This window comes from Aquila chrysaetos, chromosome 24 (genome assembly GCF_900496995.4).
Source record: "Aquila chrysaetos chrysaetos chromosome 24, bAquChr1.4, whole genome shotgun sequence".
Classification (NCBI taxonomy): Eukaryota; Metazoa; Chordata; class Aves; order Accipitriformes; family Accipitridae; genus Aquila; species Aquila chrysaetos.
The window spans coordinates 13,555,791-13,572,814 of NC_044027.1; the positions used below are offsets into that span (position 1 = coordinate 13,555,791).

The following is a 17,024-nucleotide window of genomic DNA, read 5'->3' on the forward strand; positions in this document are numbered from 1 at the left end:
AAGATGGGGAGGCCAGAGTGAACCCTGCCGAAGGTTTCCAATTGCCTTGTTCTCTGTCCAGTCACTTTTGTTTCCAGTCCTTAAGGGATAATATTGCTCATCAAAATAAAATGCAAATGGCCAGGAGAGGGGGAAGGAAAGGCTTGTCTGGAAAAACTGAGGTTTAGACAATTATTTTTTTCCCTGGCCTTGTATCAGACTCTTTCAGGCTTTATCCACACTTGAAACAACAAAGGTGAGGTTGGGTGCGGTATCACAGTTTTCAGTGGATTTTTGTTTGCATCAGTATAGGCTGGGGAGAGGGTTGCCAGCTTGGTTGTGTTGTCATCGTACTTTTTCTGTTTCTCTTGCTAGTTCCTGTTCTTCCCATCATCGCCTAGGCTGTGCCTGCGTGTCACAGAATATGAGAGAGGAATCTAGGATATTTATAATTCAGCAATTTTTCCAGATCTCTTAATGTTCCATTGCCCTGGAACAGAGCAGCAGCAGTCACACTTTGACACAGACTTGCTGTACCTTGTCAGCCCCAGCTAGTGCAGCATCCTGTTTCCAGACTAAGCAATAAGGGCTGTTCAGAGGTAGTCTGCTTGCCTCTGTTATAGATTAATTATGCAGTAACCCCTCTGTAGGAAAGCTCTTTTCCTGGCTTCTGTCAGCGGCCTGTTATGGTTTATCTCATACTTCGGTAACATCAGGCAATTGCATCTGCATAAATTGAATTCCTTTCAAGTGCGGTGCTGCTCATCTTATGCCTTTAGTAGCCTGCAGCACTCCTTGCCACAAGGGAAACTGTGTTGTGGAGGAGTGTATTTCCTATAACTGTTTTTTACATTTGCTGCCTTTCTGCTTTGTTGAATACTCTTTTTCTGCTCTACAGGGAGTAGCTGATCATACTCTGTTTAGCCACTGGTCTCTTTAAGGTCTGTTTCTGATGTAGGTTTATAGCACTGGCTTTTCCTGCTTTCCGTGCAAGTAGGTCTGTTATTTCAAAACAAATCTGCATGTTGTCTTCCCTCCAGAAGTGATGCATACACATGTCCAATGTCATTTGCTCTCAGTAGGGGAGAATCAAGGGAGTGTGTCTGAACGCAGCTGGTAGTGACAGCCACAGAGGAGGTAAAAACTCTCTGATCCTCAGAAACCTGCTCCTGGCAGCAGAGCAGTGGGAGCCTATGCTAACATCTCCCAGGGGCTTAACCAGCACCTACTGCTGTCACACAATGCAGAGCTCTCCCATATTCTGCTTTTAACCAAGATGTAACTTACAAAATTACCTTTCTCTGATTAGGACAAATTGCATCATGAGATACTGGTCTTGGAGAATTGTGTTTGTCTGGAGCTCTGGCTCCAGAGGAGCAAAAGCAGTTCTAACTGTTCTGTCTCAGACCCCTTTCTCTCCCCTCTTGCTGGCTCTGGCACTCCAGCATAACGCCGGCTCTGACACACTCCAGAGTTGGGGCAGAAGGGAAGGGACAGTTGGGACAGGCAGGGTCTAGAAATCCCAGCCTGTCACCACCAGTATGGTGATGAGTCAGGGGGCAGCAGGCTTTACTCAGTAGCCTCTTCTAATTTGTAAACCTGTTCTACCTAATAGCCTTTTTGCTGATTAACCCTAACAGCGATAGACACCAATGGAGGGGATGGAGGTTTAGGGAGAATGTATTTGTACCTTGTCCTTAAAACCAGTGACCTGGTTTCTACTGCTGAACGGTGCCTTTATAAAGGAACCATCATAAAGCACCTGTATTCATTGTGGAATGAAAAAGCTGCTGTTAACATATAAAGGGCTTTCTCCTGGACTATTGTGTTGGTTTTGACTAAATGTATACCATATAGAAGTGGCTCGCAGGGGAACATGTCTGAGCATGGTAGGGTGTTACCTCTTGGGTAACTAAACCTACTTTTAGCACCAGGGTTGACTTCAGGCAGCTTATTTACTGAAGGGCTCTTCAGCATACTCGAGCCAAATTGCAGTGATGTTACATCACACGGTATTAATGAAATTATTCCAGAGATGAACTTGGCCTCATGTGCAGGTTAATTTGCACTATAAAGACTTCTCTGGTACAGCTATATTGGCAAACTCTCCTTGTTGAAGCAGGGTTGATATTAGCAAAAAAAAAAAAGTCACTTAACTATTCTGGCATCAGTATGTCTTCACGTGCCATAAATCTGCCTTAGAGGCAAAAAGATTTGTTTCTGTGTACATCACTTGTGTTAGGGATGTTGTTCCTAGTCTTGTGTTGATTCCCTTCAGGGTTTTCATTTTCTAGACTGACTATCCCATTAAAGCCCTGGAGCACTGAGTTGACCCATGTCTTGATTTTTCTCATCTTGGGGGGCATTTGTGGATTTTTTTTGTTTTGAAAGGTAGCTTTCTTTTTTCTTTATAAGAGCATCTTGTTTACAAACACAACTTTCTTGCGTCATGGAGTTGTAGCCATGTCTTGTACCATGTGTGGTAGGGATATTATCAGATTCTCCTTGCTGGAGTTTACATTGCTGTCTTTCTTCTCTAGGAGTTTAAATTTAGTCAGCAAAGGCAAATCTGGAATCTCTTAGAATGACAGCTAATACAAGATGAAGGAAGTTTATAAATATATCAGCAATGGATAATTAGTGAATCTTCATTTTACATATACAATCTGCCAGAAGTGAAGAGTCTTTCTAAGCTACAGTGTGGTACAGAAACATGTATTGACTCTGAAATATGGTGGGTTAACGTACCTTAATCTTGTAAGCATCTGTACAGAACAAACCTTAGAGTTTTTCTGAAGCATTTGGGACCTTCGGAAGCTTTAGTTCCTCTATCTGTTAGAACCACAGGGGAATTTTGAATTGTGATTTGTCTAAAGGGTGAACAGGCCCTGGGAGAGTCAGGATTTTTTTTTCCTCTTTTAACTTCTGTGGTTTTTACTGTGCAATTGACTTGGTAATGAGCCTGAACGTGCCCTCCCTCTGTGCCCTCCATCCCCCAGTAACATGGAGGTCTCTCAGCTTGGGTTTGCTCATCCCCTGTAACTCCAGCTGACTTGGCTGGAGGCGTAGGTAGGAGTTCAGGAGCCCTTCTTAGTTAAGTTGTCCCCACGCCTGTTTTATGCATTGAGCATATTTGATTGTTCAGTGGTCATAGTTGTGGAAAATCAGATCTGAAAGGTATTTATGCCCAGAGTTAGACAAGTTCTTTGGAGTGTGCTGGGTGTGAACTGCAAGGTAGCCCAGTCTTCTGCAGCACAGAGCAACCATGAGAGCAAGAGGAACAATGCATCTGAGACAGGCTGGAAAATGCAGCACCCATATACAGCAACCTGAGTGTAGTAGCTGGTGGCTGACCTGGGCAGACCCAAGTGAAATCTGCAGTGCCGACCTGTTCTTGTTTCTTCTGTAACTGAAATCCCTGTGAATTAGCTTGAGAGAAAAGCACTGGTGGTGGGCTTGGCAGCCTGGCACATGGTTTGTTCTTGGCTAATCCAGCTCCAGCATAGTCTACCAGAACAACAGAAGTAGGAGTTGGTGTGGTGACTCAGTGCATGATCAGAGTTCAAAAAAAGCAAATGCGTCTTTCAGTGTTCAATACGTACATTATTACAGACTTCTGTTTCAGTAACTGAGTCATCTATCCAGTTATTCCTTTCTTTACACTTAAGAGTTTGGTTCTTTGCTTGTGATGTTTTTGCTTCTGGCACATGTCCCTGGCCTCTGACCAAAAAGAGCTTGTGCTCTGTAGATGTGGCAAGAAGTCCTTGGATATGTGCTACTTCGGGTTGGTCTGTCTTCAGCACAGTGTGTAACATTAGATGTATTGCACAGCATTTACTGTTACAGTCCCTTCTTGTCCTTGTTTTCCTGATGTCCGGCTTTTTTTCTTTGCTTTGAGATGACAGAATGTAAATTATAAATACCTCAAAGGAGACTGGCTCTGCTGGGTATGTCCTGTCTGTGAAGTGCCATGTACATGTCCCTTGCTGCTCTGCAGCTGAGTCTGTTAGAATTATTTCCCCTTGCTTTCTCCCTGCTCCACCCTTACTTACCCTTCCAAAACTCATCTGACTTGTTCTATAGCTTAAGTTTTAAAGGATCATTATTCTGTGACTTTATTTCTCCATTTGGCACAACTTTTTATTTCGTTATGCAACTTCTGCTGTAGCACTCGGTCACCAGCTGCATGCTATTTTTTAATAACGTCCATTGTTTCTCATAGTATTTTTAATACAGTTCATGTTAGGAGGAGCTTAAAGGTTTTAAGATTTAGATGCAGGAATGGTTGAAAATATTTTTTTCTAAAATAACCCCCAACGCTATGTTTTAGAAGCCCTGGCTGTACTGGAGAGTGCAGCTACCCAGTGCAGTGATCTGGAGAACATGAGGTGGACTGCACTGGAAGGTTCTTGCCTGTGGGACATTCTGCATGAGGTGCAGGATTTCATGTCTGTCACTTATAAAAGACACATGTCTGGATGCACGTGACTGGAGTCCAGACATAACTGAATTACTGCCTTTCAAAGAAGCTGTTAATATACAACTAGGAATGCTGATGCTGGAGGGTTTTCTACTGGTGATTGACTGCCACCCCCATTCTCCAGTAGGTATTATCACTCCCTGGCTTGTACTGGTGGACCTTTATCAAGATTGATTGCTGCCTTGGAGGGAACTGTAATATGAAGTTCAAAAGCTGTGCTTCTACAGAAATAGGCTTCTTCTGGAAATGAGGTTAAAGCCATAAAAAGTCAATCACTTGCCTGCTAGATACCAGCTTATTTCTAAGGAGGATTTCTAAATCATTCTTTGTATCCTGTTTTTATTTTGTGCTCGCCTTGTTGTTTTTTCTCTAGTTCTTTTCCTTGCCTGCCTTTTGCATACTTGGTGCTGTCATCATCATCCCCTGACCCCCAGTGAAACAGTCTTGACTGTTCCTTACCTTGGTTTCTCAGCTGTGGCTGAAGTTTCTTCCATTATCTTTTTTTTTTTTTTCCCCCCTGTACAGTTGCTGTTAATCCTTTTTCCTGTATTTGTCTCTTCTCCAGTCAAATAGGCATTATGCAGGCTGTGCTGTTAACTGCGTAAGTAGAATCTAGTTTCCTGATCTGACTTTCCCCTACTCTTTCCTTCCCCGTTCACTCTTCCCCCACCTCCCCAAGTGCCAGCAAACAGCAGGAGTGGATGTATGTCCATCTCCTGGTGTGAGGCAGAACTGAGCAAGCATGGTGAAGCCATCCAGAAGTGTTGGAGCTTGCCTTGTTCCCCCCCCCCCCCCCCCGCCCCAAATGCTGGGTCATGTGAGTGCTTCATTCCAAAAGCATTGGGGTTCAAATTTGGCATTAGAGAGCCCATACATATCTCCCCTCTGGTGTGAATGAAGAACTAAATTAATAGGTGTAAGCTGATGCCAAGAGGGAGGTGTGGGTAGGTGTCCTTCTCCACCATGTCTTTCGAATGGGTTTGCTGGGAATTTAGAAGTTAATTTTGTGAGTAGGTGGTAGATGTGATGACCTTACTGCTGAACCCTTGTTTAAAACACTTGCAGTGAAACATCCAAATAAGACTTGTTTCAAATGACAAAGGCTTGCTTAGTTCTCTGAGTAACACAGTCTGCATCATCTGTCTCTGAGCCATTTTTCCATCATAACTGCTAATGTCTACTATACAACAACCAGCACTTGTCAGCTGGAGAATACAGGGCTGTTTGCAGTGGGGGAGATGTCCAGCTCTTTGGGTTGGCAGTTGTTCTGGTCAGTGATGTAAGCCCAGTCAAAACAGAGTAACTTTATTGTAGAGAGCTGCTTGCAGCCCTTTCTGTTCCTTCTGCTTGGGGAAGGCAAAACCCCTCCATGTAAATAACTTGCTATAAAGCACTTCTATGCATCCAGGTTAAACTGCCTTGGATTTCCATGCATTGTGTATCCAGATGGGTTTTTATGATCCTGTATTCCCCAAGGAATATGGTGTGTTATCTCTCATACTTGGGATATGTTTCCACTGAGCTTCCCAGCACCTATTGCTGCATCCTGTTTGCTTCTGCTTTATACCTGTGTTTGGCCTGCATGAGCTTGACAAGATAAAGAAGATGACAGCTTTAAGCTTTTACTAATGTGATACGTTCCCACGGTGCTGTTTGGTGCACTGTCTGCCGATGGTGCATCTTGTTTGCTGTTGATTTCTCTCCTTTTCTTTGCCAGGCATCTGGATGGCAAAGCCTTGGAGCTGCAGTTTTCTTTAATAATATATGTGCTGCAGTGAAGTGCCCTGTCCTAAGCCTATTATTTGGGGATACCTACAGATTCTGCATCATGTATCTAAAACAGCTAATGGCTAAATGAAGGCTTGCTTTATTTATATATATGTTCACCCACCTTTGTATTTTCTATGCTTTATAGGCAGTGATTAGGCCCTCTGTTTGTAGCAGGACCTCCTGTGTCTGTAGGATGGTATAAATTTTGGCGTGCTGTGAGCACAGTGGTGTGAATATTGGTTACTGACCTGGGCATCTTAGAAAGTCAGTTTTGAAAATGTTTTTCAGGGATTTTTTTCCTTGTCCTTACCAAAGGTCTCTCGTGCAGCTTTGCACTAAATAACCTGGTTAAAATAGTAACTATCTTCTCTGGAGCGTAACTCATGATTGTTCCAGACTTTGCCAAGCTAAGGGAGTGTCAGTGATCCTGCTCTAATTCAGCCGTTGGAAGTGCTGGGGAATAGATGAGGCTGTCTTAATGGTGGCTCTCTGCAGCTGAAAGCAGACCTGTGTAAAGAAATGCTGTAGAAGATGCCCTTCAGATGGAATCTGCTGAAATAACTTGATTTTTTTTTTTCTTTTCCTCCCTTTGTAGTTGAGGTGATTGTACCTGCATCCCTGAGATTGTGTTACCTTCTTCCCCAAAAGACCCACTGCTGCAGTGGCTGCTTCAAGGGCTGCTTTTCAATCCGCCACACTTAAATGGATCTGAGCTCGGACTTGGCTCCATGGCCTCTTTAAAATGGTGTTATCTTTCTTGTGCCTAATCAGATTGAGATGCTGCTTCAGTGATGTTGCGCCCCTGCGTGCAGTGGTGAACCAGTGAGGAAGATGGGGAGTACAGTCTGCTGTGAAGCAAGCAGGAGGATTAGTTCTGCTTGAAGGGTCTGACACAGATCCACATCTCTGAGAAGGGGGCTAGTGAGCATGTGGATTGGGCATCAGAAATAGGAAAGCTTGCCTTCCCCCTTTGTGCAGATGAGGAGGAGGAAATCTGAATAAGTAGCTCTTTGTGTGTGCTTATCTTTATACTGTCTCATTTAGCCTGAGGTTTTCTCACATCTGCTCCCGTGCATGGAACATCAGACTGAGACACATTGCTGTACTGAAACGTTTGGCATTAGAAAACTATTTTTTGTTGTCGTTGCCCTGTCAGTAAGCCTGTGGCCTTTTTATGATGTTTCGTACTTTTAACTGTCTTACATGTGACTACCACCTTAAAGAGTGAAACATCTGCTTTTCTAAATGTTTCAGCAATTCAAAACTGTTTCAGCGGGTTGTGCGTTTGAAGCATGATACCCAGTTGGGTGCAATTCAGCTTTGAGTCTGTAAATAGAAGTTTTAATCTCTCTTCATTAGCTAGGTTTTCATGTGGGAGAGAGGCCCACGGTAGCCCAAGATAGCACGGGTCGTATGCATGGCCTTTTTCTAGAAGTGTTTGCTTCAGCTAACTTGCATTCATAGTGAGCTTTGTGGCTTTCTGTAACAGTGCTACTCTGTCTATGGCACTAAAATCACAGTTGGTAAACATCTCTTCTCTAATATCTTGTTCATCGCATGTTCCTCGGCCTGTCTCCAGAGCTGCAGTAAGGCTGTGCGTGAGATCCAAACCCAAAGAGGCTTTGGTGGCTTCACTGAGCACACTGCTACATCTGTAAAAGTAGGTAAACTGGTGGGTTGCTGCTGTGCATCACTTCCATTACTTGGATTCATACCATGCTATGGTGAAACATCTTCTAATTGCTCTTTTTCTGGTAAATCTTCTCTCAGGGTATAGGATGGTGGCTGGGGGATGCAGCAGACTGTCCCTTCTGGCTGGTCAAGGAGCTGGAGATAGATGAGCAGCTCCAGGGTTGGAAGACCCCGAGAAGCTCTTTCTGGAACTCCACTTTTCACAAAAGCTGCTGCAGGGTTGAATTGATGTACTCTGAAGAGGTATATTTAGGTCTGGAAGAGTAATTACACAGCTTTGAATAAGTCTCAAGTCAGAAGAGGGCAAAGCTTAGCTTGGCAGGGATTCAACCTTCTGGGAGTCGTTTTGCAAAATGGTACAGACAGCTTTTTTAAAATAAAACTTCTGAAGACCCGTTGAATTAGCACCTAGTACCAGGCATTGGTCTGATCTATTTCTGGCTCTCCAAATACAGAGTAAAACTTAAAATTAGACACTTCTGGTTTTAAGCTGTTAGTTTCTGCTTTGTTTTTAGGTGCCTTGTGATTAGGGTGGAAGGAAACGCCTCTCTCGGTGCGGCCCTCACCAGGCTTCTTGTGTGTTTTTGGTTTCTGTGTGATGGTTCCTAATTGTACATCAGAGAATATTCTAGGGCTAAATACAAAACTGCTCGTCATCAGAGTCCACTTCTTTCCCTATTTTAGTTTTCTCTAATTACCAGCCTAACGATAGCTTGATGGGAGGTGGATAGACAAAGCCCATCGGTTCCCCACATGCCATCTTTTGGAAATGTGGAACTAATTTTTTAGAATTTGGTTTGAAACAATAGTGCTGCCACTTGCTTGTCTAATGATACAGACCCAGCCCCCACCTTTAAAAGCCACTCTTCAAAGTAAAAAAGAAAGTAATTGTTGAATGATTGTGAAACTTGTGACTGGAAAGCAGCTCTGCATTTTATCTTGTAAACTCCTTTCCGCCCTGTGCAGACTATTCCGAAGACATAAAAAGCCCCAAGCTATGCATGCACCTGCAGCTTGGGTTCGTGTTCGCGGTGCTGTGGGTAACATAACCCCCCCCACAAATCCTTTTCCTAATCCCTTGCGCCGTGTGGTATCTACAGCAGTTTTGGAAAGCCAACATACATCCTTAATAAGAAGCAGAATGTCTGTTAGCAGAGCTCATGCTAACAGCAAATTAGCTATGAAGGAGCTCTTCATTACTAATCAGTACTTTTTGCCACGTTTTGAAGTAATTAGCCTTCATTGGATTTAGCAGCATCCAGCAGATGCTTAATCATAGCTGCATTGTAATATGAGTGAGAACTCATGAGTAAGGAAACTCACATGCTCAAGCAGTTCTTGCCGATCCTACTGACGAAGCAGCTGTGGGGAGGGAGGTGCATGTGATGGGCGTTTGGGAGCTGGAGCTTAGTCACTTAAATATTCACTTGTGACAGGAGTTGGAGCTCTGAGATGCGTTTGTGAATTGATTTGCAGCAATGTGCCATTGTACCTGTCTGATCTGAAGATCATTCACTTGTAGCTGCCTTCCAGGATTCAGCTTGAAGCTCTGGTGTCATTAGCAGAATTAGCATTAGCCTTGCTCTCTAGAAAATAGCGGTTCCTTTTTAAAAGATGACTTATGCTGCTAAAATAGTCAATGCTTTCTGCATCCCATGTACCTTCCTTGTGTTTCTGAAGCACGTGTGTTTGCGGGCGTTTTTATATTGTATTGAATTCCTTTTTTCATCTGTATCTGAGTTTTCCTTCCTTTAGGTCATTCAGGATACCTACTATTAAGTCAGGTTTAAGGCACCTCACATCTGAAATTTAACTTTCCTAATTTGGCTGGCTCGCTGAATATCTTATTACAGGCAAAGCCTTTTTAATCCTTCTGGAAGTGTTTCCTCTCCTGTTTGAAGGAGCTGGAGTGAGTTGAGTGGAGCAATGAGAACCAGATCTCATCTTGAATTAATCTCAGATTCAAAGGTATTTTCGGCACTTAGATGTCTCACTTTTCAATGACTTCAGTAGCTAGCCTTAGTTCTGTCTGGAAGGAGTTTAGGTTCACTGCCTTGAAGGAATTGTTGCCTTCTGTTTTCCAATGTTTTAAACAGGGATGATCAGCCCTTATCTTACATTACAGAGGATTACAGGTTTCAGTTATTTGTCAGCTACCCCTTTTCTGTTCTCTGTGTTTGCCTTGGCCAGCACATTCAGGTCCCACAAAATAGCTCAGAGGACTAGTGGGGACCTCCTGGGTCAGGATCCAGTCCCTGGTGTCTGTCCTGTTGGGCTCAACTCAAGGTTGCAGAAGGGCTTGTTGGGCTGTGCGCTGGCTTCTGCCCCGTCCTTCCCAGGAGAGTTGAGGTAGTACCAAGACTGATCGTTCTCCCCTTTGCCACTGATCTCTTTGGCTCGCGCCATGCCCCGGGTCAGATGGTGGGAAGCCTCCCTTTCCCTGCTAAAGCAAACAGTTTATCAGGTGCCCTTGCCCCTTTGTCCTGTGCTAAGAGGAGAGATAAGAGTGAGATGCAAACTTGCTAGGTCATAGCTGTCAAAAGTGCCTTCCCTTCCCTCCCCCTGGCCTCATTACTTTGAGAACTTAATTGGCTAAGGGCCAAGCTCTGAGCCATAAACGGATCAGGTCCTGTAGAGGATCAGTGGAGAACGAGAGCCCTGTGGAAGGACCCACACACCTCGTTTCCAGGCTCCTTTGAGCTGGCCTCCTTTGAAGGGTAAAATCCAGCTTCCCCTGAGGGCTTTGCAAAAGCCAAAGCTAAACCTGAAGCAATTGCTGCGCTTGGGAAGACTTCTCTTCCTCCTGGGGCTCAGGCTATGTTGGAGCCATGTGCTTCTCCATTCGCCCTGGAGATCAGGGTAGGCTGGTGAGGGGCTGTGCAAGGAAAACCACCTCCTCGCTGGCTGGGACTGCTTTACGGTCTGAAACCCCCGTCATGATTTGAAGCATAGTGTTTGCTTGGCATGGTCCTATTTGCATGCATCCAGGAGCATTTCCATGTCCATTTTTGTCCTCCTTTGAGCTGGCCGTCCTCACTGGCTTAGTCCCAGCGTAAGAAGCAGGATGGCTGCCTGGGAAGGACAAGCCGTCCAGGACACATAGCACGTTTGCTGTACAGAGGCTATACAAAACAGGCATATTGTGGGAAGATAAGCTTGCGAATCTTCAGCCCAATTCAGTTATGGAGGTTGGCTCTGTCCAGGCTGGACGGTGAATGAGCTAAACCGGCTAAGCAGGAAATGTCAGAGAGTTTGTGAGAGTTTTAAAGGCAAATTCTGTTGATGAGATGATTAGTCTTCCCGTAACCTAGGTGGATTTTACGTGTATTGACTAGTGAAAAGCTTGCTGCTAACATAACACCTTTGTGTGGTGCAGTTTCAGGTGGTGTGGACCAAGCTGTGTTGTAGAGGATTTTTACAGGCTAGGTTGCCAGTCATTAGAAAAGATACTTAATAGTTGGAATTGATTTGGCTTTGTACCTTTATTTGAAGACTTTTTTTTCTTTTCTTTTTTTTGCATTCTTATAGAGAGGAAGTTCAGGAAAACTGTGTCCGCTGGAAAAAGAAATTCACCTTTGTGTGTAAAATGAGCGCCAACCCAGCCACAGGACTCCTGGACCCCTGCATCTGCCGAGTATCTGTCCGTAAGGTGAGCATCTAGCTTCTGCTTCTGGCAGGTAGTACCACCACTGTACTGGTGTTCATTATTAGCTGCTTTTTTGGCAGCAAGAATTGCGTGAACAGTGGTGGGAAGGAAGGATTGTTTGGACCAGGATGTGACTCGAACAGAGCCTCTCTCTCCAGCAAGGGTGCTTGACAGAGGGTAGGAGTGACCACAGTGGTGATAACCGTTGAGAGACACAGAGGTTTGTGAAATCCTGCGAGCAAATTCCAGGACTGAGTAATGACTTTCCCCATGTTTCCCTGGCACATATAACAGCTGCTTTTCCTGTTTGTTTTGTCTCTCGTTATAGGAGCTGAAGGGCGGAAAAACCTACTCAAAGGTAAGACCACAGAAAAGGCAAATGTGGCAGAGTGACAATGGTCTGTTAGTGCTTTACACCCATTAGAAACCAGTGGCTGCTGCGTGAAGCAGTTTGGAGAGATGGTCATTAGTTCTTAGTTTAAGCCTGAGTTAAGTGATTTCCCGAAAAAATCGACTTGCTGGGAGAGGATCCAGATTGTACTGGATGTGGATTTGAGAAGGGGGTTGGGAAGATGATCTGCATGTCCTCAAACTTTGGGGAAGTTCTGAGTCAGATGTGAACTCTCTGGCTTCTGGCAACGTCTTGCTAATAAAGAAACACAGACTCCAGTTCTGTTCTCCAGAACACAGCAACCAGCTGTGGCTGGGGTAGGCACCTCACTGCCTCGCGAGTGCAGGCAGAAACCTACAGCAGAAATCACTACCTACCAAAGCACAGGAGACCCTGAGGCAAAAACCAAACGGATCAGCAGGGGTGTTAGTTTTGGTTTGTTGCTCCCCATTTTCTTGCCTGTGCTATGGGAGAGACAATGGGCCACCCCCTTCTCCTCTTTGTGCTGGATCAAGAAACAATGTTGGCTTAGAAGTTGAGCTCGTGCAGAGCCTGAAACCATGTTTGTTTGAAAATGAGTCACTGCTGCTAGTTTCTAATAAACAGATGTTCAGGTCACATGCAACCTTGTAAGAATTTCTTCTAATCGATAATCCTTCCTGAGACCATGGAGGCAACTGGCTTTGAAGGGTGAACTGCACTCGCTCCTACGTACTGCTGCGCTGTGTGATAGAGGGCAATGTTGCCGCCCGCACTGTTCCTTTTTTGTTGCTAATTAGGACATGGTCTCTAGGGCCATCAGTTTCTCTTTCACTAAATTCACACTGGGAGGGAGGTTATTCCTCCATTCTGCAGAGCTGCCTGTCTGGGGAGAGCAGCATAGCTGGAGGAAGAGACATGCCTCTGAGACAAAGTAAATGCATCAGCCTGTTCCTCCCATAGTGTCCATCGTCAAGCTTCCCACAGTATTTGGAAATGCAGAATTAAAGGAAACGTGAAGGCATGTCTCCATGGTGGAGTTAACCTGGGCTCTTATTCAGGCCATGTTCTAACTTACTTCCTTTTTACTCAGTCTCCAGTTGTGTGTAATGACATTTTAAAAGAGACCTAGTTGCTCCAGCCCAGAATTGGAGACCAAAGCTCGAGTACTTGTCATCTCTTGGGCTGGTATCTTGCTTGGTCTCCTGTGAAGAAGAGAAACGCATTCTCCTAGAATTCAACAGAAGATGACGCGAGCATTTCGGCAGCTCAGAATTGAGGATGTTACACCAGACAGGGTGATTAAGCCTTGCAGTCTTGCCCTATGGACTGGGCTTGTTTCAGGCAGGTCCTCGTTCCAGAACTGACTGACTTGGTTTTCCTGCTGTTTCTAACAGAAGTCTGTGGTGTATGTCCATGCAACTGTTTTCCCATTCTAAACAATGAGTCCTTACCGTTTTAAACTATGTTCATTCAGCTGAAAACTTCTCCAGTCATGGCAGCAGATGTAGAGGAAATGCAACTTGTGAATGCCCTCTTTACCTGGTCGCCCTTCAACAGGGACTGAGAGTGATGGAGCTATTTGTGCTCAAGACAGAGTTTCCATCGACTCGCACACCTTTTGGTGTGACGTTAATGTCACTTCAGTGTCAGGGGTTATAGAGCGGAAGCCAACAGGAAGGACTGATAAAGCAGAAACTCTTTCCCCAAGCTGGAAGAAACACCATCAGCTGGCTGGAAAACTGAGGAAATTATTCTGAAAGGTTACATCTGAAAACATCCTTTTGTTAAGGGATCCTTCCTCTATATACTGGGAGTCTGCTTCCTGAGAAGAGCTTCTGACCTCAGCACACTGTATGGGTCGCTGGAGGGTTCTCCCGTACTGTCCTCCAATGTTGATCCTCTCGGAGAAGTTAGTGCTGTGGTGGAGGAAGAGGGATCTGGGTCTGGGTCACTCCGGTGCCGTGTTGTTCTGCTGGTGTGGTCGTGCCATGTTTCCTCTGTCCTCCAGTTTTGTCACAGTGATGGATTGCAGCTCTCTCTGTGGCTTTCTCCTGTCCTGTTTATCTCCAAGAGATAAAAATTCACTGTTTTTTTCTTATCGGTGAATATTCAGCAAGCACCATAGCCCTTGGCTAGAAGAGACCAAGGAACATCTACAGCAAGGGCTGGAGAAACACTTGTGTTAAGGGAATTCTTAAGAAGGGAGAAAAGAGGGAGAAAAGTTAGGGGTTTTTTTTCCCTTCCTTTTTTTGCTGAAGAAAGGTTCCTGCTCTATCCCACGCTTTTTTTTTCCTTTGCCATCAGCTCTTGTTCCCCTTTGAGAATGGGATGGAGGAAGCAGCTATGCTAATCTTGCTGCTGTCTTCCCCTGAATCATATATCTTGTGCAGACTGTGGTTTAGACTTCTGATTTGAAACAGTGGGAGCCAGGGTTCGTACGGCAGTGACTGTGGTTTATGCTGTGACTCCCTATCAGCTTCCACAGTTTACAGAGCAACACGTTTCCTTAGGATGGTGCTACTGTTTGTTGCTCCCTCTTCAGTTGTATCATCCGGCTGTCAGCACCAGGGCAGGAGAAATGTATTGCAATGCACAGAATAACAGCTAGGTCTGAGCTGCTGCTTCTCCACCTTCTCTCCATGTTCTCATGGAAGCTGACCTGTATTGTTGAAGTGATGCAAACTTTCCATGCTTGGATGGTTTGGCCAAATGTGGGGTATAGCATCTCTTCCTGATCAGATTAGATGAGACATGACTGACTTTCATTGCTGAAGCTCTGCATAGAAGAAGCTGTAACTTTTCTTTGAAACACTGTATTAATACATCAGGAATTGGAGCAGAAGAACAAAAGTACTCTTCATTGTGTTTGTCTACTCTAGAGGCATCAGTACCCTCTTGGAATTTGCCTGTGACCTTCAACTTTCTGTCACCTTCCCTATTTGCTTCCCCTTTGTTAGAGAAGATTTAGAGAGCTCACAACTAAACCTCTCCAAATATTTCTCTTCCCCTCTGCCTGTCAAACATACCACTTGCTAGTTAAATCTTAGCAGTGTTGAGGAAACTGCTCTGGGAGTTCTACAGCCCAGGAGCTGCATCTGTGGGGTGAGGCACATGTACTGCTGCATGGCTCTGGACTTCCAGCTTGCTGTGTTGAAAGTCTCAGTTTTGTTTTTCAGGATGGTGTCACTTTCCTCTGTAACAATATCCTTTCATCTCCTGGTTCACATGCTCCACTGCATTCTGGGATGGCCTGATACAAAGAGTGCCTTATTATGTTTGCGTATGTGTGATTCTGTTTTTTCCACATCGTTGACCTAGTGCCTTCCATGTCCTTGGTTATGCAATGGCTGCGGGCTGGTTAACACTGTCCTGGCCAGCACCACTACTGTACGTCCTTCCTCCACGTGGGGCTGGCTTCCTGAAGGCCTCCAAGTGTCCACCTGGCTTGGGATTAGGAATGTGACCCTGCCCATCCTTGAGAGTAGGGGGTCTTCACAGCCACGACTCTGTGTACTGGCTCCTGTTTCTGCCCTTGTTCACAGATGTGCTCTCTTCCTTTGGTCTGTGTGACGCCGTGTATCCCTTTATTGAGTAATTTTTATTCTCTCCCCTTCCCCTCCATTGTTTTCTTGGCTACAGCTGGGCTTTGCTGATCTAAATCTGGCAGAATTTGCGGGCTCTGGATCCACTGTACGTTGCTGCTTGCTGGAAGGATATGATACTAAGAACACCCGGCAGGACAACTCCATCCTAAAGGTATGGCAACTAGTACTGCCACAGTGGAAATCCTACTATTGAATTCGGAAAGATCACAGCCAGAGTGCAGTGCCAGGCCTGTGAGAAGGTCCTGTTGTGTACGGAGACAGGGTTTTGCTTTTATACTGCTACTCTGATTTGGGAAGCTTCCCTTCCCAAAGTTGCCCTTTGATATCTTGGCATCCATTTGGCCAAGCGATGACCCTTGATACCATTTTTGTCATCAAAGAAACCATGAACAGGAGGAGGGAAAAAAGTTCTAAGTGCTTTATCAGGGTGGCCAGGCTGGTGTCCTGCTGAGCCACTGCAGCTTGGAGTTAGTGATGCCAGTGATTTGGGGCAGGGAGGAAAATACCTTGCTGAATCCCTGAAACTGATTTCCTTTGGAAAGGAACTAGGTCTTGCTAATCTTTACACCTAGCCCTTGACCTCCTGGCTGTTGTGAAGTGAGGAGCTCACTGCAGTATGGCTAATGATGTGCCTTGTCCCCCCTCTCCAGGTCACAATTGGAATGTCCCTGCTTTCGGGGGACCCCTGCTTCAAAACGTGAGTTTCTGGGTGCTCGCCCTGTTCTGGGCAGACCAGGACACCTGGTTCTTTTGCAGTTCTCTGTTGGAGACTAAAATTAATGGGGAGGGGGAAAAGATGCCCTTGACATTGGAAAGTACAGAGGAAAACTTGAAACTGATGGTCTGCATTGTTGAATCAGCCCGAACAAGCATAGTCAGCCTGTGCTGTTAATTGGTTTGTTCTCTGCTATGGTTTTCCCAGCTTGGTTATTGGTTGTGCACAGTATTTTCTCTGCTAGTGTCAGTTAGGTTTCGGAAACCAGTGGACATTGATGACAAACTCCATGTTTTGCGTGAAGGATAGAATTTCTTAAATCTTCACTGACCTCTGAGAAGGGAAAGGTCCATGAAGAAAACAGTCTTAACAGTCTTGGAAATGAGCACACTTCAGCACATATCACGCAGGATAAAGATCTTGAATTGAAACAGCAACAAAAATACTGCAAGGCTGAAACATTTCAATTCTCCTTTTCTTCTGCAGGGACCCAGGTTCACAATTTATATTAATTAGCAGAGAAATTGCAGTCGTACTTTTTTTTAGTGCATCGTGATAGGAAAGAATAAGTACAGTTAAGCTGTAGAGCAGTGTTGTTGCTTGAAGAATTGTTGGGGGATCAGCTAACAAATATACCGACAACATATACCCTTCATACTGCAGTATAGCGTTGCAAGACTCTGCAGTCCAAGCCAGCCTGCTGTAGTGTGCTGTAAGGTGTGTGACTGTACACAGCTGGACTGCCATGTGCTGATAGAAATATT

The 17,024-nt window shown here is 44.9% G+C and overlaps 1 protein-coding gene across 4 annotated transcripts in view; it reads left to right on the forward strand.

The window, feature by feature from the left end:
* Window positions 1-17,024, forward strand: part of FAM102A (family with sequence similarity 102 member A) — a 38,632-nt gene that overhangs the window by 10,240 nt on the left and 11,368 nt on the right. For 2 of the 4 annotated variants that reach the window (XM_029999418.2, XM_029999419.2), the window contains exons 3-6: window positions 11,450-11,570; window positions 11,896-11,925; window positions 15,580-15,696; window positions 16,196-16,242. In XM_029999418.2, coding sequence (XP_029855278.1) covers window positions 11,450-11,570; window positions 11,896-11,925; window positions 15,580-15,696; window positions 16,196-16,242 — 315 coding nt within the window. Of the gene's footprint in view, window positions 1-7,808; window positions 7,890-7,999; window positions 8,165-11,449; window positions 11,571-11,895; window positions 11,926-15,579; window positions 15,697-16,195; window positions 16,243-17,024 lie in introns of all 4 variants that reach the window. The other 2 variants (XM_029999420.2, XM_029999421.2) reach the window with 2 other exon arrangements.